Raw genomic sequence first — 18,347 nt, 5'->3', positions numbered from 1 at the left:
CCTTCAGCGTGTTTTGAGCTATCGCGAAAAAAACCCTATGAGGCGGCATCCGCCCCACCCCTTCTCGGCCGGCGAGGGTTAATGTACTAGTTTATGTACATGTATGCGCAGATATAGTATCATCTCAGCTAAAATATATCACTAATTAATGTTCGATACATTCTAGTGTTAATATAAATATTCACTCATTATATTTTCAATTTATTTGACTTTTGTGCATGACGAATATTTATTTTTTCAAAAAATAGGTGCTATCTCCAAAATGGAAATTTTTCAGATTTCGGGGACCACACCATCGGATTCCTCGCAAAATTTTGGTCCAGAAAACACTAAAATTGGAGATGGGTATTTTCAACAGTTATTTACCGTCTGTTGGAGCAATGTGTGTGGACTGGCTTATGGTCTAGTGAGCTCAGGACTGAGCCCCTTTGACAGACGGCCGGTTCATATAGGTCTGTAGTGTGCTGAGCCCCGTAGGCTAACTGAACCGCTGTGTCGGTAATCGGCACTGAGCTCCCACGGCCGGCGGACAGTTCGGTCGGCCGGCCGCGGCTGTGCCGCCCCGGCAGCACTATTGATTGGTCACTCGGACTGAGCTCTTGCTGCGTATGTGGATGTCCGCCGCCCGCCCCGCCCCGCCCGCCCCGCCGCACTGACCTGGGGAGCGGTTTGACCGGCCGCTGGGCACTGCAGGCCGCCCCCGCCCGCCGCCTCCGCCGCCGGCACCCCGGCGCCAGCAGCCCGGCAGTTTTAGTTGCGCTCGTAACTAGAAGCTTGGATTATGAGCCCGCCTGCCCGCTGTGTCCCCATCCTGCCTGCAGTCACACTATGGCGTGTCCTCCCCAGGGTTCCCGGCCTGCCCGGGCGCCGACCTCACCAGAGGCGGCCCGGCCTGCCCTGGAGCAGCGCCGAGCCCCCGGCGACGCACACTGGTCGGAAACGCCCTCACGAGAGGCCACGGGCGATTCCGGAGTTTTGGATTATTTTTTATATAGATCGATTTGAAATTTATCAAATTATTATACTTAGGCCAAAAAAACTAATCCGGGTGACCAAAAATAACTGTAATCAGCCCCCGAAGATGGGGTATCCCAGAACTCGGAAACTGACGCGGAGCAAGAGGTTTCTTGAGCCGGATATTCAGAGTCTTATTGCTGATAGACACCAAATTGAAATCCCACATATTATGCATCAAAATGTTCGTTATGAAGTTGCCGACTGGTCAGTGCAAAATTTTTGGTATACTTTTTCCCTAACTAAGATGTACTGTAGCTTTTTTATGAAGGCTCTCCTACAGTGATTCTGGAATATAACTGCAAAGTTTAGGTAAGGAAACAACAGGTAGTCCCATCTAGTTCCACTCTGATTTTTTGTGAGATGAAGCAGGATTTAAGTTTACACCAGGGCAGCATAAAAGCTAACTGCGCATATTTGCGCAAAATTTGCAGGAGCCGCTCTTCTTACCCAACTACCGCCCGCCCCGCCCCAGTTTCGGCTCGGCCGCCGCGCCCGGCTTACGCTGACCTGTGTGGCCTGCACGCATCCATGCGTTAGTTGACTGGTCATTAAAACAGATGCGCTTGAGTTTATGAATTTTGTGAAAAGCGCGTTTTATGTATGCATTTATGTATGTATTGACATCAAAAGCCTTCCACATATTGCGTGGCGATTACGGCTTGCATTTAGAGAGCCTCGCTATTGACAACCATCACTCGGCTACAGTGATTCTGGAATATAACTGCAAAGTTTAGGTAAGGAAACAACAGGTAGTCCCATCTAGTTCCACTCTGATTTTTTGTGAGATGAAGCTGGATTTAAGTTTACACCAGGGCAGCATAAAAGCTAACTGCGCATATTTGCGCAAAATTTGCAGGAGCCGCTCTTCTTACCCAACTATACCGCCCGCCCCGCCCCAGTTTCGGCTCGGCCGCCGCGCCCGGCTTACGCTGACCTGTGTGGCCTGCACGCATCCATGCGTAGTTGACTGGTCATTAAAACAGATGCGCTTGAGTTTATGAATTTTGTGAAAAGCGCGTTTTATGTATGCATTTATATTTTATGTATGTATTGACATCAAAAGCCTTCCACATATTGCGTGGCGATTACGGCTTGCATTTAGAGAGCCTCGCTATTGACAACCATCACTCGGCTAAAGAAAGTGGAAATTGAAACCTTCGTGAATATAAGACGCTGCAAATATAGGACACCTGTCACTGACGTCGGGTTACCTTGGGCCGTCTTTTTACATTAGATCACAATTCCGGTATTTAACCCTGGCCGGACCGATTGGTTTTCTACATATATTGACCGGGGAGGGTTGGTACAACTCCCCAGGGGCGGATCCAGAAAATCTCCAAGGGAGGGGCCATTAGAAACCAGGAGGCCCCCCCCATAATCCCACCTGTTGGAGGCCCCATCTTCCCACTTGTTGGGCCCCCCCCCCCAAAAAAAAACTGCGTCTATTGAGCTTATCTAGCTGTTCAGGCAACATCTCAACATCTGTGCAGGCTTGGAGGCCCTCTGTGCAGGTTAGGAGGCCCTGTAAAAGTGGTCATCTCTGTGAGTATAAGAGACCTCCAAGTTATGAAAAGCTTTACCAATCTTCTAACAAAGAAGTCTTCTCAGCTAGTCTTCTAAGAAATAACTAAGTGGGTAGGTTAAAAAAAAAACTCATCGGATTTCGGCCACTTTATTTTCATGAGGCCCCCTTTTCAGCTTTTTAACTTTTTAACTTTTTATTTTATTTTTGAAAAAAATCGGCCAAGGGGGGGCCATGGCCCCCATGCCCCCCCTTGTATCCGCGCCTGCAACTCCCTCGCCGTTTCGCCTCTAATTGAGCTAGAGCCTCGCGGAAAAAAGCAAGCTTGTGTGCCGTTATAAGACGCAACAATTAGGTACTACCCGATTTTAAGGTCTTAGGTCAGCCAGTGACCTCTTAGGTCAGGTAAGTGCCACAAGGCACGGGCTCGGTTTTAGGTTAATTACTTTGCCAGAAATGGTCGCACTGCCGCGATTTTGACATCATCGTGTTTGTCTAGCTCAGGCGCGTTGAATGCTATACTTGGTGTTCGGGTGAAGTCAACTTAAGGTGTTAACCTCGGGTCAAGGTCAGGTCGGAACCCCTCAGGTCACGAAAATGGTTGAAGGAGGTCACATTGCATATCATTCGATTCGGCAGGTCTTCCTGAGTCCAATGGTGGCTTTCGCGACTCTCTAGCTCCATCTGATCAGGAGTTATTGACGAAAAACTTATATGGCCTTAGTGACGTCATAAATGACGTCACGCAAAGTCAACAATGCTAAAGTGAAGCACTGGACCTTGCAAGGAGTGCATGAAACCATTCCCGGTGCCCGAATAGCAGCTGCCAATTTCCCTTGTTGACTTAAAGTGGTGCTAGATCCTGTATTATACTCAATTATGACGTCATAACTTAACAGATTCACGTCATATATTTAGTGCTTGACATCCAAATGATAGCTTACATATGACAGAGAGGGTATGCAAAGTTTTATGAAGTTTGCTTCACTAGTTTTGGAATAACAAGCAAAAAACTTTTGCGGAAAGGCCGCTGGCCTCTCGCTGGAGCGTTTCCGACCAGTGTGCGACGTCCCGCCGCCTCTGGCCGGACGCTAGTCTGTCGTTTTATGCAGTTTGTTGGCGTGCATGCGGGGCGAGTGCGGCTGTATAGCCGCCCGCCTGTATTGTATGAACTGTTAGCTGAACGGTTTATGAGTGTGTGAGTGTGCGCGTAACGGGCAGCCGACGCGGCCCCGGCCACTGTCGGCCATGGGTGCGGGCGTCCGGTGCCGGGCCGCTCCTCCGCGCGCTGACGTCACGGCCGAGCTGCGGCCACGTCAGCGGGCCGGGCCGGCCGACTGGGCGGGACTGGGGGGGGGGGGGGGGGGGGCTGCACAGTGCACAACCGGCGCGGGCGCTGGAGCCGATCGGCGGGGAAGCCGGTCAGCAATTACTCCGGCACCGCTCCCGTACCCGGTAGTGTCGAGCAGCTGGCTGATTTAGGGATTTTTTGATGGTCGAAAGTGCCATAATTGTTTGTTTCTTTCGCACATTACCGTAGGCATGACCGTAGGTTTATTTAACCCTCGCCCGTAAACGGTGTTTTGCCACCTTCGCCCATGCAGGGGGGGGGGTTTGGTGCGACCCCCCCTGGCGTTTGAAAACGGAGCGTCGTAGAGCTTAGCGGAAAAGACCAACGGATTGCTCTCAACGAGACCTCGCGATTGGTGGTATATTTTTTGGTCCTAGGTCAACATTTGACCTACTTATGACCGGTCAAAGGTCAAATTTTCTGAAAAATCGAACTTTTTCAGAGTTCCGCGCCGATTGCGGCAAAACGGTAAGAGATGTCGACTTAAAACCTTCACTATCGTGATCCTTGATCAATTCTCTATCGTTTGGTGTGTGTTTCGGTGTCATAACTCTAAAAATGATGCGTTGGGAGCATCGGAAGTCTGCAAGGTCATTTGTACATTGGGTCACGTCAGGCGTGTGACGTCACTGACCTGACCCTGACCCAAAATGAACTACAAGAAACAGCCGACGATGCCTGAAATGGATAGCAATTTCGAATTCAGGGCATCAAAATACCCCGAAAAGGCATACAAGTGCAAGAAGTCATTACAGGTCAGCCGAGGTCACTGACCTTACCTTGACCTTGAGTAACCTTCAAAAGGTCAACGGACATTGTGCCAATGTCAAATCAGCCAGTTGTGATTCTAAAACAATCCATCAGTGTGTCAGGTCAGTCGGCATTTATACCAATGTGAAGCAATCTCCAATTTAGCGTAAATCTGGCCGGAGGTTGTTCCCTTTATGACGTCATAACTCCGTGACCTGACATGACCTTGACAAAAAAAATACCAAAAGTTGCGCAAAGGATGCCCCAAAGGGTACTGAAAATTTGAGCAGGCTATCTGAAACGGTTCGGCGTGTAGCTAAGAAAAACCTCAGGGGGGGTTGCACCAACCCCCCCCCCCCCCCTACATGGGCGAGGGTTAAAAGGTTGATGATGGCGTTCCGTGCCCTCTCGTTTCCCTATCTGAGTCTGACATGAGATCTCCTGTCGGCTCTCCCCCAATTATAAAGGGGAGGGAAGAGCGAAGGGTGTTAGACACTTCTGACAACACACATCCTCGTATGGAAACAAAGGCAACGGAGCATAAGGTTTGAGGAAGCGGTGAAATCGTAAATATCAAACCGAATGCGATCTCCAGAGATCCCAATTTCCTTACTTCTTATCGTAACTTCTTCTGATTTTGAAACGGGGAATGTTTGGAAACCGCCGCAGAAACTGGAAAATGGAAAACTACTCAGCATCGCCCGTAAGTTATGCTACCATCATCTCCGGAGCTTTGGCCGAGTGCCGACATACCAGCATAAGTTGAATAATTGCGTAGCACAGGCAGGAAAATGAAATACCGTAATAACGCCCGTAAGTGCGCACGGCGGTACGGAACTGCGGCCGTCACATAGTTAGTGGCGCACACATACGTCACGATGCTGTGGTATTCTATTACAGAACGAGAAACGGACCTTTCCTTTCCATTAGCTCCAATTAGCAAAACTCCTTTGACGACTCGATGTCAAAGGAACCTTGGAAAGGTCCTGCCCTTTTGGAAGGTGTGACTGTAGACTGCATGGCGAACCATTCCTGCCATAAGTGACAACTTCAGCTCCGTTACTAAACCTGCGAAACCATACGGAACCATCCATTTTGAATCACAAATAATGCGGTAAACTAACACATTTATTTTGTCTGAAATAATGATTTTGTGTTATGACTTCCGATGGATCGCTATGGTTCTTATTTGTTGACGCGAGCAGCGTGCATCCTTGATTGTGCTAATTTGTCCTGGGGTAGCTATTCGCCCCCACTCGTATTGAGCTCGGTCCGTTTCACCCGGTTCGGACCGGCGCGGTTCCTGGGCGGTCACACGGGCCGTGTTTCCAGCCGTGACAGTGCGGCAGCACGCCCCCCCCCCCCCCCCCCCACCGACTGATATCTGTGCCAATCGCCACCGCCCAGACCAGTCCGGCACGGTCCCGGCGACTCGGCGCCACAGGAAAATAACACCGGGCGCGCGCCGCTCGGAGCGCGCCGCTAATCGAGCCGCCGACCCGGCGGACCACTATCTGCCGACCTGACGTCAAAGCTCCCGGGAACCTGACACCTGCACTCGCGGGGTAATGAAGCGCGTGTGATAAATTCACGGCGAAAATCGCTCCGCGGCTTCCGAGCCTCGGCGTCAAATGATAGCGATCAGCGTACCTCCGGGAGCCCGGTAGCTGCTGCCACCTAGCCAACTCTAGTTTCTGTGTTGGCCACCCCGTCACCTGGCGCTAGTGCCTGCATGCTGGGACGTTTTCTTGTTCGGCACAAGTTTTCCAGCATGCCTCCCGGCGTGGGAGTCACCTTTCATTGTTACCCGGTGTGCATGTTGTGTGTTCGCACTTGTAATGAGCACATTGGTCAGTTGGATGTGCTTGAGCTGGTTATGTGAATATTCTGTTCACATTTTGGGGTGGCGGCCGCCGGCCGTGGTGGTTTTGCTACGGGCATATCCAGCGTCTGCACGGGGTTCGGAGTGTTCTTTTGGCTGTAATGTCTTCTATAGGAAATTTGCTATTTCTTTTAGATGGTCATGAGTTAATCGTGTATTTTTAGTGACATTCTGGTCCTTTTAGGATAGATTTTGCCTTACTCAGAAGTCAGAGCTCGTATTTCTCGCGCCCTGAGATTAGTGTGACGAGGGCCGTTCATTGAGCGGGCTGCCGCCGGCGCCGTTGGGCTGGGGACGTGGTCCTTCACTGAGTCCGCAGTCTGTTTGATGCGCGTGTCTAATCGGCGCTCCTTTGTGCCCATGCAGCCGAGGACGAGAAGAGAACAAACGGTGAGTGGCGCCGGTCCCCGCGGCTGAGGGGTCCCCGTGGGTCCGCGGGGGGTCACAGGGTGGGTCCGCGGGGCAGGGTGGGTCTCCACTGGGCACAGGGCTGGTACCGGGCCCGGGGATCTGTCCCCGCAGGTTACAGGGGGATACCGTGTTGAAACGGGGCGGATACCGTGTCGGAAGAGGCGCAGCTTTTCTGATTACTGATGTAGAGTGAAAGAACATAGACGTGTTAACGCACACGATTTGCTGGGATGTAGCTACTACCCGGCATCCGTGTAATTTCGACATACACGTAATTTCGTTTTTTTTTGTGCGGTCATGATATCATTTCGTCGTTTAAGAAATGTGCATGTTTGCCGCACGTCACGAAGAGAGCTGTGACTGAGGGCCGGCTCGCTCCGTGCGTGTCCTCCCTGACGTTTACGGCCCCGGCCGACTGTATCCTCACGCCGCTGGGTCGCGTTGGAGCGGCACATTAGCGCGCGGTGGCCGGGTGCTGAGCGATGTTTACCATCAGTGGCGGCTGTTATCGGCGCCGCTGAATTAGTACTGAGCCGGCGCCTGTCCGTGATCAGCACTGACAGGTGACCGCCTCCCTGCATAGGTCGGACCCACCCGATAATGATGACGTCATATTGAATGGCGCACGCCACCTCTGGAAATGGGACTCCATTCCGAGAGAAGAGAGTCGTCAGAAATGTGAATGAATAATGAAGGGAAATGTGCAGCATCAACCTTCTTTGGGAGGTGAAAATAACAAACCCATGAAAGAATATCTCACTTTTGTGACTGTCGTTAACGCTTTTTTCTTTCACTTGATATTATTTTGTATTTTTATGAAATAATTCCCCAGTCGAAGCTTTAAATGCTTTATCCAAGCATTGGTTATGACCCTCCATTAGAGGCGGAGCACCCTTTCTCCGAGTTTCACTACTGTCGGTGATGGCTCTGCCGTCCCTCTGCCGCCCCCCGCGCTGTCTCCGGTCGGTCGCCACTGGTAGGGTGGTGGCAGGTGCGTGTTCCACTGACGGCTCCCTCGACCTGCCGTGCCAACCTCTCGTTAGCTGTGGCCGGCGTTCAGTGGGAGGACAGGCGAGGCGCCGCGCCGACCGTCGGTGGAACCGTAGGGCCGAGCGCCGACCAGGGAACCGCCATCGGTCACACCGGTAACAGCTGCGGTCACACCGGTAACAGCTGCGGTCACACCGGTAACAGCTGCGGTCACACCGGTAACGGCTGCGGTCACAACGGTAACGGCTGCGGTCACACCGGTAACAGCTGCGGTCACACCGGTAACAGCTGCGGTCACACCGGCCTAAGACGGTGACACAGTAGCTCTTTGAACTTTATATGAGGCATGGGCCTTCAGGTACTTCGCAGTGCGTCGCATTCTAGATGTTTCTCACTTTCAATTTTTGGGTGAAGCGCGGCATCACTATGACTGTCCGCTTCCATATCGCCTTCCGCTTTCATATCGCCCTCCGCCCACCGTCCACCGCCCACCGCCGCCAGTGCCGGCATTTGGGCACCATCGCCCACCAGCCAATGCTGGCTGAGCCGGCGGAGCCTTAAACCAGCGTCGACGAGCGGCCGCACATTTTTGGGCGATACTCCACTCGGGAAAGTGTCTGCCCGTCGGGTTACGAGCGCATCTGGCAGCTCGCTGGCGGTTTAGAGCCTGCCGAGCCGGTGAGGGGCCTGGTGAGCATAGCTGAAACGGTCCCACGCTGCGGTCAGCTGACATGGCCGCGGCCCACACAGCGGCCAGCTGACACTGTCCCATACAGCAGTCAGCTGACATGGTCCCACACGGCGGTCAGTTGACTGACACTGTCCCACCGACTGACACTTCCCACCGAGCTGCATCTGACACTGTCCCACCGAGCTGTCATCCGACACGGTCCCACACAGCGGTCAGCTGACACCGTTCCACCGACTGACACTTCCCACCGAGCTGCATCTGACACGGTCCCACCGAGTGGTCAGCTGACTGACACGAACTCTGTTCCATCGAATGTCAGCTCTTATAGAGCCATTCAGATGATAAGTAAAGCAATAAATCCAGCACTGTTCCAGTTGTCGACCATTTGATGGGATAGTTACGTTATTAATTTACCTATTCGGGTGTACGATGTGACGCTCTGTTTCCGAGGTTTCTAACACCAGCTTGTTCATCGGACCTTTCGCTGTGACACTAATGAAGCTATGCGTTTCTTTCAGCGTGTCTGGCGTGGGATCTTGGCATTGTTCACCTCCCATCAGCCTATCGCGCCATCCAGTGGAGTCGCGCTCGGTGTGCTGTCGGATTGTGATTGTTACACACCCATCGCTCGGCCCCAATGCATACATAAGGCGGTGATGTGGAGGCGGTCCGCCCTCCACTGGGGGAGGACAGAGGGGAGAGGGGCCGGGTGTGACCGAGTGCTGACCGCAGGGCTGGCACCGCCACCGTCCTGTCCTCTCTCTCCCCTCCCCCCGGGGGTCAGTGGCGCGAGACGCTCACACCGGCCGCAGAGTATCGGGGAGTACCGCTCACATCGGCCGCAGAGTATCGGCGCGTACCGCTCACACCGGTCGCAGAGTACCGCTCAGCAGCCGCCGGCTCTCACTGCACTGTCCACAGCCGCAGAGTATCGGCGCCGCCCTCAACGCCCGCCGCGGGCTCTCACCGCCGCAGCTTCTCACCAGCACGCGACAGGCACGCGGGGGCGAGTCGGACAGTGAAAGGGTCGGCCCCCAGTCCGCCAGCCCTAGCTGACGCTGCGCGCTGGGCTCCGGCTGGTCAGGGCGCCCCGCCGCCCCGGCCGCGGCCGGATAGTAGCCGCATAGATATACGGATAATTCGCCGCGGCGGTCCGGAGCTCGGTGTCAGGGCTGGATTCCGGACCCGCCACTGATCCGCGCTATTGTCGGACTTCGTGACTAAAATAATCATACATCCTGCGGGCCCGTGCAGATTGAAATAGCGACATTTGAAAGCTACCGAGGGGCCGTGCCGACACGGCGATCTCGGGCCGCATTCAAATGAGCCGTCCGGTGCTGCCGTCCGGTGCTGGTCGTCCCTCCGGTGCTGCCGTCCGGTGCTGGTCGTCCAGCCGGTGCTTAGACTGTCCGGTGCTGACAGTTCGGCACCTCCGTCCGGTGCCGACTGTCCTGTGTCGCCGTCTGGCTCTGCTGTCCGCCTGACAGCAGCCACCGGACAGTGTCCGGTGCCGACTGTCCGGTGCTGACGGTTCGATTCGTCCGGTGTTGGCCGTCGGATCCGCCGTCGGGTGGATGCGCTCGAGGTCGTAATGCGCTCGTGTTCCTTTTCTCATATATCTCCCTTATAGTCTCCGAGGCCGGCTTTCGGTGCGGCCCGGCAGTGACCAGGCGCCCATCAGTCATCATTACCGTTATCGAGACAAACGCACCTGCCACTGCGGCGCCGAGGAGCGAGCAGGTGTCCGTTCGTCTGTCTGTCTGTCTGTCTGTCTGTCTGTCTGTCTGTCTGTCTGTCTGTCTGTCTGTCTGTCTGTCTGTCTGTCTGTCTGTCTGTCTGTCTGTCTGTCTGTCTGTCTGTCTGTCTGTCTGTCTGTCTGTCTGTCTGTCTGTCTGTCTGTCTGTCTGTCTGTCTGTCTGTCTGTCTGTCTGTCTGTCTGTCTGTCTGTCTGTCTGTCTGTCTGTCTGTCTGTCTGTCTGTCTGTCTGTCTGTCTGTCTGTCTGTCTGTCTGTCTGTCTGTCTGTCTCTGTCTGCCTCTGTCTGTCGTTGTCTCTGTCTCTGTCTCTTTCTCTGTCTCTCTGTTCCTGTCTCTGTCTCTCTGTTCCTGTCTCTGTCTCTGTCATTGTCTGTGTCTCTGACTCATCCTCTGCCGTGGGAAGTCCGTGTCCCCCCCCCCCCCGCTGTCAGTACACACAGCAGTGGGGCTGCTGCATCCCGCTGAGGTGGCTCTCTATAAACACCGGCCGGCCCGGGGACAAACACGGCAGCGCCGCCGTGGGAGACGCCCCGGTGGCGCTGTTCCGCAGGCTGCGACTCTGGCGGCCGGGTCACAGATGCAGTGCCGTTGTGACACAGCCGGCCGGACTGCAGTGCCACAGAGTGGCCGGCGGTGATGGCCGCCTCCCGGTCGCAGTACCCGGCGGTGACCGCCGCCTCCCGGCCACTGCGGCGGGCGGTGATGGCCGCCTCCCAGCCACAGTGGCCGGCGGTGATGTATTGTATTGTATTGACAATCATGAGCGATCCACATTCTGAAAGTGCGTGGCGATTACTGCTCATCCCGCTGATGGCCGCCTCCCGGCCACAGTGTGCGGCGGTGCTGGCCGCCTCCCGGTCACAGTACCCGGCGGTGACCGCCGCCTCCCGGCCACTGCGGCGGGCGGTGCTGGCCGCCTCCCGGCCACTGCGGCCGGCGGTGATGGCCGCCTCCCGGCCGCAGTGGCCGGCGGTGACGGCCACCTCCCGGCTACTGCGGCCGCCTCAGACCACCGGCGGCGCCGTGCGCCGCGGGCTGCCGGACGGAACTGGTCCGATGCGCCATGTAGCCTGTGCGACGAAGGCTGTATGGGGTCACCCCACAGTTTGAGGGGTGACCCTACAGTCTGAGACAGTCTGAGCTGGCCCGGCCCGACAAACGCCCTGTGCCCAGCTCTGGGGGAGTGGACGCCGCGCCGGGTGAACTGGTGGCGAGCAGAGCTGTGGGTGGAGTACCGTCCACCGGGCGCTCACTGCAGCAAACTGAGTGGAGTTCCATCCACCGGGCGCTCACTGCAGCAAACCGAGTGGAGTACCGTCCACCGGGCACTCACTACAGCAAACCGAGTGGAGTACCGTCCACCGGGCGCTCACTGCAGCAAACCGAGTGGAGTACCGTCCACCGGGCGCTCACTGCAGCAAACCGAGTGGAGTACCGTCCACCGGGCGCTCACTGCAGCAAACCGAGCCTGCCGGCGAGCAGGTCACATCGCCGGATGTCGTCCGATACTTCCCTCCGGCGTCTGCTGTTTTTCACACAATCGACTGCGATTCTGCTTGAGAGCAAGAATGGCCATCTGAGCTGTAATATTCCCTGGCGACATCTGCTACCTGTTACGCCGGTATGTGAGCCACAGCGGCCTCATTGGCCGCTGTGGGCGCGGCAGGTCACAGCGGTGGCACGGGGCCTGGTCGGGTTTCGGTCAGCCCGGCCCGGCCCGGGACCGTGTCCTCCTTTCCGCTCGGCAGGAGCGCCGAGCGTCGGCCCGCCGCCGGCGACGACATTAGTATTGACGGATGAGCCGTCGGATGGTGCCGGCCGGGCGTCGTTATACACTCCCCCCCCCCCTCCTCTCTGACCCACCCCCGTCCCCCTCGGGGCCGCCGCCGAGGTCAAGTATCACTGGGTGCTCAGCTAGGCACTCCACCGGCTGTCTTGATTGCGAAATGATCCTCTTCGGTCGTTAACTCGGGCTTTTTGAAGTGCCGCTTGACTTATTTCAGGAGACATTTTCTTCCTTGATCCTCTTCTCAAAGCGAGGTTCGATCCACGCAATGCCTACCGTGGATTAATTTCTCATCGGGCTCGTCTCTGCCATCGATGATGTGCTTGTATGTACTTAAATACCATGTAATATAATTCGGGTTGACTGCAATCAGGTTCGAGCTGTGTCCTGGTTCTGACTCTGGCGTATCGTGGTGCCAACGCCTGGTGCGCCCTGGTGCAGATTACGGGATCTGACTCCTGTTATGTCGCAGTGAGCTGATTCCCTCCCAGGGCTGCTGGCCGCCGGGGAACTGACCTGCTATCGGCGTGTCACCGTCCAGCGAACATGGGTTCTGAGCTGCCAGCTCTGCTGACCGACCAATTTATTTGGGTGGCCTCATCGCAGCCCACCTATCCCCAGCCGGCGATGCGGGCTGACCGTGACACCGGCGGTCAGTGGGCGCTGACCGTGACCCGGCGGTCCGTGGGCGCTGACCGTGACCCGGGCGGTCAGTGGGCGCTGACCGTGACCCGGGCGGTCAGTGGGCGCTGACCGTGAGCCGGGCGGTCAGTCGGCGCTGACCGTGACCCCGGCGATCAGTCGGCGCTGACCGTGACCTGGGCGGTCAGTGGGCGCTGATCGTGACCCCGGCGGTCAGTGGGCGCTGACCGTGACCCGGGCGGTCAGTGGGCGCTGACCGTGACCCGGGCGGTCCGTCGGCGCTGACCGTGACCCCGGCGGTCCGTCGGCGCTCCCATGTCTGCTGAGAGCGCCACTGACCGTGGAGTGGCCTGTCGAGGAGCGGGCCGGAGCTCCCGCTCTCCGGACGGCGCCCGGGGCGGTGCCGTGCCCGCCGGCCGGCCGGCGATCGCAGCCCTGATCTGCCGCTGCCAGACCCGGGTCACCATTCAGCGGCGCCGCCGCCGCCGCCGCTCCTATCTCCCGTGTGGAACCGCCGGCTAAAATCGATACCACCGGGTGCCGCCGGTGGCCGCACAGCGCCGGCCACGGAGGCCCGCAGAGCCGCCGCGCCGGGCCACGGAATTCGGCCTGACGGGGAGCGGCTCCGTGCTGTGGGCTCCGGCGCGCGGGGGGGGGGCGCCTCTGTGCCGAATCCTCGGTCCTCAGGAGCGAATACTCCTCAAGAACGTATCCTTACTCCTCCCTCCCTCCCTCCCTCCCTCAGAAAGAAGAAGTGACCTCTAGGCTCTGTCGTTTCTCAGGAGGGAGGAGTCGCCTGTGCGCTGTGTCACTCCTAAGGAGACGGGAGGCGGCTCTGGCAGTTCACCCGGTGGGTTTCTGCCAGGGAGCGGTCTGGGGACAGAAAAGCTAGGCGTGAGCAATTGGCATCTTCTAGTGATGCAAATTGATAACTTTCGACAAACCGGAGCATTGCTCAGGAGCTGATCGAGCTACAGCGCCGCGGAAAAGCGCATTCGATAGCTCTTTTAAGGCTCTGTCTGTGTAATTCTTTCAGATTTGACCTAAGGCCAATGGTTTGGTCTGCGGGGGGCAAAAGCTGCCAAAAATAGAGGATTTTTGCGGGAACAATTTTTCTACAATAACTTTCGGCTCAAAACTTGCACAGGCTTACTTTTAGGAGCTCGTGCTTCTCTCGTCAATATGCATTGAATGAACTATAATTTCAGAAAATTTGACCTCAGGTCAAGGTCAAGACCTGACCGGAAAAAGTCGTGTTGCGTATAAGTCGATCCGATCGTCGAGCCAAACACATCTAAGGCGTTTTCATTGCTCTAGCATGCCTCTATCAAGAGTTTATAGGGAAAAACTGTTACAAACATTCGTGACCTGAGATGACCTCAGAGGCATCAACAGGGATAACGGGTGGCATTTTCCGGTTCAGTGTGTCATGTTAACTTGTAATTCGGTGTTTGAATGTGCTTAGTTTGTCCAAAAGAGGCGTCTTTTATGTTTCTCTCTTTTCGATGGTGCGTCTTGTCCCGCGTACCTATCATTCATTCTACGTGCTTACCGTTTGTGTGCGGTGAGGTCTTGCATTCCGTATGAAGCAAGATCCTCATTGCATCAAAGAAGGCGTGGACTAGCTTCACGCGGCCACTTAACACAGTCCACATCCTTGTAGTTAAAAAGTGGGAACAAAGTCACAGCCGTGGCCGTGCCGCTGGTGATGATTTTTTGACAAACAGCTTTGCTTTTGCTATTATGCGGGTCGCGGGACAACCTTTTTGCGTCCATCTAGGACTTTCGTTGTCGCTTGCAAACAAGCAACTACAACATATATGTAGGGGAGGAAACAGCGAAACAGTTCAAACGTGCCAGCGTTTTGTCCGGCCTGATGTGCGGGCAAGTAGTGCAGGTGGCACGTTGTAGGAATGAGCCGGCACCACACTCTGCTCTGTGGCCTCGGATGTTGATGTTTATGCAAACAGCCCTTGGCAGCTGGCCAGTGGCCACGTCACCAACCAGTCGACCGCGCTCATCGCCGCTGGGCCGGGCCGGGACTGCACGGGGATTCCCTCTGTGGGCCGGGGCGCCAGACGTGGCCACGGAGGCCTCAGTGCACCGCCAAACCCGGACGGAAGATGTGGCCGTGGAGCGCGTTGCTGGTGAAGTTTCTACTGCTGGCCTGCCTATCGGTGGCCGCCGGCGCCGCCGCCACCATCCTGAACGGTCTCCTGGTGTACGTGCGCCACCACCTGGCCGGCAGCAGCCGACCGCGCGCCGATTATGTTACTAAGAAGTCGGTACTCCTGCTCGTGTCGTCTATCGTGGCCGCGCTGCTGCTGCTCACCCAGACCAGGGAGGTGCCCTGGGAGTGGCTGGGAACGCTGACGCCGCTCGTGACTATTCCCCTGGCCCTACTGCGCCAGCTGCTGCTGAAGTTTCTGGTGCTGGCCTGCCTGTCGGTGGCTGCCGGTGCGTCCGCCACCATCCTCCACGGTCTCCTGGTGTACCGCCGGCTGGCCGGCAGCCGACCGCTCCTCTATGACTGCGTCACTCAAAAGTCGCTACTGCTGGCCGTGTCGTCTACCATGGCCGCGCTGCTACTGCTCACCCAGACCAGGGAGGTGCCCTGGGAGTGGCTGGGCACGCTGACGCTGCTCGTGGCCATCGCCCCGGCCCTGCTCACCAGGCTCGGGCCGCCCAATGAGCACGTCGAAAACTGCCAGCTGTGCCAGATCGGTAAGGGTAGCGCCTACGCCCATTATTTTGGCTACCTCAGGCTCATGGAAGGCGAGCATGGCATCCGGAAACGTTTGGAGAAATTCAAACGTGAAAACCCTGCGGGCTTTCCAGAGGAAGAGCTGGAGAAATTATACTCTGAAGCAGTAGTGGTGCTTGCACCCAAGGATGGCAGTTACCCCGAGCAATGGGACAGACTGAGAGGTGTTGGCAAGATCACTGCAACACTGAAGCCCTTCAAGAAAAGAGTGGGTGGCAACGAGCGCAGCTACGGAGGCTTCAAGGTGCATGAAGTGAAGTCGAGCGACGAGAAGACCAAGATGGATGTGGCGCTGGACAAGGTGGGAGCCCTTGAGACCCTCCAGAAGCTGCGTCATCACGGTCCAGCCGGCCTCAGCGCTGCCGACTGCCGGCAACAGATGAGGGAGTTGATGGAGGAGCTCGAAGAGATCGTGTCTGACAATGAACACCTGACGGGTCAGCTGAAGGTGGTCAGTTACGACGCCGAAGAGCATGTCGGGGACGCCATCTTGGCGGCAATCACAGAGGGCTAGCCGATAGAGCGAAGCTAGCCTCGGGAACTGATGGCAACCGACGGGCTCCAGTTTGGAGGCTGGGGCTGGAGCCTTGAGTGTTGTGCCGCAGTCGTAACCACTGCCCGGTCAGTTTGGCAGTAGTCGCAGACGTTAGCCGTTCGGTGCGCCTTATCTCGGGGGGGGGGGGGGGTTTGAATAGGTCGTGCATTCGGGATGTCTTGAAAGCGAGTCTATGCCTTTCTGTTTCGAAACGATTATTCTCTGGGAACTAATACATGTACCACTCATAAAATATGTGTTCGCTGCTCTCAAGCTATGTGGGCACACCCATGGATATGAGGAAATTGTCCTTTCTGGCAACTGGCTGGCTCGACCTTTTCCTGCAAGGTCCTCTTCTTTCGAGCCCCTGCGCAAAAAAAGCGCCGAAGTTCGCCTCGCTGCCATGCAGATTTTTACCAGGGCAGGAGGAGATGTGTCTCCTGCTTACGTCCTACTCTCCGTTTGGTTGCAGTGGAGAGGGATTTTGGCGCTGGGGTGATACAAGTGGCTGAGGTAATGCATGTGACTGGGGTGATACACAGGACGTGTATGTAAGACGTCACTGGGGTAGTTTACGTCGCTGGGGTAATTCACGTGGCTAGTCGCCTTGTGCCGTCCGACGGCTGCGCCGGCCACTCTGTGCGTTGGGCCTGCGGGGTTTCGGGCGCGGCTCTGACCTGCGCCGTGCGCTCTCCGGGAGGCCGAGCGCTGGCGATATTTCTGTGTGCTGACCCGGACCTCGATCGCCGCTCCTTTCTGCGAACGATCGACGGAGCGCCCCGTCGCCGGTCATCTGCCACTGGCGCTGACGGCTCTGCGAAGGTGACGGTCGGTCGCCGCCTGGCGCGCGGTGGGTGGCGGCGGCCGCGCCGCCGTCGCCGCCGATTTACGTCTTGCTCGGCTGGCGGACGGGTCGGAACGGGCGCCACCTGCCGGGGACCAGCCGGCTGGATCCGGCCGCCGCCGGTGGCACCGTCGGTGGCGGCGGCACCCGTCGTCGGCGCCGACGCGGGCGCAGCGACGCGCCAGCGCGCGGCGGCGGCGGACGTGTGTGTGGCGTGTGTGCGGCGGTGGCAGCGATGGCGCACACCTCGGACAGCTCGGACCAGCTGCTGGAGCCGGCCGCCGACCCGGAGGCGCCCGTGCCGCCGGCGCCGCCCGTGAACGGGGCGCCCGGCGCCGGCGAGCCGGCCGCCAGCGCCACCGTGGCCGTGGTGGACGAGCACCGGCGCACCGGCAGCTCCAAGAGCTTCAGAAGTGCCAAAGGCAGCATCCGCAGCTCCAAGAAGGGTAGGTGGGGGCCGGCGGGGGCGGCGGACCCGGGCTTCTGGAACGTCCCGTGTGAGTCAGGAGCCGGCCGGCGGCGGTCCCCGCGGACGGCTGATCGATGCTGGCGGCCGATCTCGGCCCGCGCCCTCCGGCAGGGTGGCTCACCGACCTCCCAGCGGCGACCCGGAGACTCGGGGCGCTGAACCCTCACTGGTCCGTCCCGCGGCCCCGGGGCACAGGGCGCTGAACCCCCCACCGGTCCCTCCCGCGACCCCGGGGTATAGGGCGCTGAACCCTCCACTGTTTTATCCCGCGACTGGGTAATACGGGGCGCCGAACTGCTCTCTTTCGCGATTTGGTGACACGGGCTGCTCCTGTGACCGCCTGTTCCTACCATGTCGTACGCGACACATGATGATATTTAGAGCATTTCTTATGAGACTTTGCGAGTCTTCCTCTCTGGTCTGATAAGTTTCCTGACAAATCCACTTACTGAGTATTTTTGCCGTTACATTAGACATTAGGTTGCATTTTTGTTCGCGTGGTCTCGTGCATTTCATGGTTGGTAAGTTACTGAGTCGGTACGTGTGCCTTCGTGGAGCTGCGTTACCCGATACGCCGTGTGGGGCGGCGGCAGCGGGCTATACTGCAGCGCCCGACCGGGTCGGCGGCCGCTGTTTCGGGGTGACGTAAGCGGTAAGCGCCCTTGCAGGCGTGCTATTGATTGTGGGCTGGTGTGCCGCCGGCCGGCCGACCGGACCGAATGGGTGTCGGTGCCGCCGCCGGCCGGGACTTCCGGCGGGACCGGGCCGGCCGGTTCGAGGGGCCGCCTCAAGCCGGGACTGCCGGCGGGGCCGGGCCGGTCCGAGGGGCTGCCGCCACCCACAGGGGCTGCCGGCGGGGCCGGGCCGAGGGGCCGCCTCAGGCCGGGACTGCCGGCGGGGCTGGGCCGGCACCCACAGGGGCTGCCGGCGGGGCCGG

General features: G+C 57.5%; 1 protein-coding gene across 14 annotated transcripts in view; it reads left to right on the top strand.

Annotated features, from left to right (window-relative positions):
• LOC122364688 (solute carrier family 12 member 4-like) overlaps positions 1-18,347 on the top strand; it is a 109,302-nt gene that overhangs the window by 5,500 nt on the left and 85,455 nt on the right. For 4 of the 14 annotated variants that reach the window (XM_043335302.1, XM_043335300.1, XM_043335305.1 and 1 more), the window contains exon 1: positions 17,140-17,387. The exons of 8 other annotated variants lie outside the window; for them this stretch is intronic. In XM_043335302.1, the coding sequence (XP_043191237.1) occupies positions 17,177-17,387 (211 nt within the window). In that variant the 5' untranslated portion in view covers positions 17,140-17,176. Of the gene's footprint in view, positions 1-16,751; positions 17,388-18,347 lie in introns of those variants that run through there. 2 more of the 14 variants (XM_043335306.1, XM_043335299.1) reach the window with 2 other exon arrangements.

This window comes from Amphibalanus amphitrite, unplaced genomic scaffold (assembly GCF_019059575.1).
Source record: "Amphibalanus amphitrite isolate SeventyFive unplaced genomic scaffold, NRLGWU_Aamphi_draft 000691F_arrow, whole genome shotgun sequence".
NCBI classification, from domain to species: domain Eukaryota; kingdom Metazoa; phylum Arthropoda; class Thecostraca; order Balanomorpha; family Balanidae; genus Amphibalanus; species Amphibalanus amphitrite.
The sequence above is the reverse complement of the archived record's forward strand: the minus strand, read 5'-3'. Positions and strand labels throughout refer to the sequence as shown.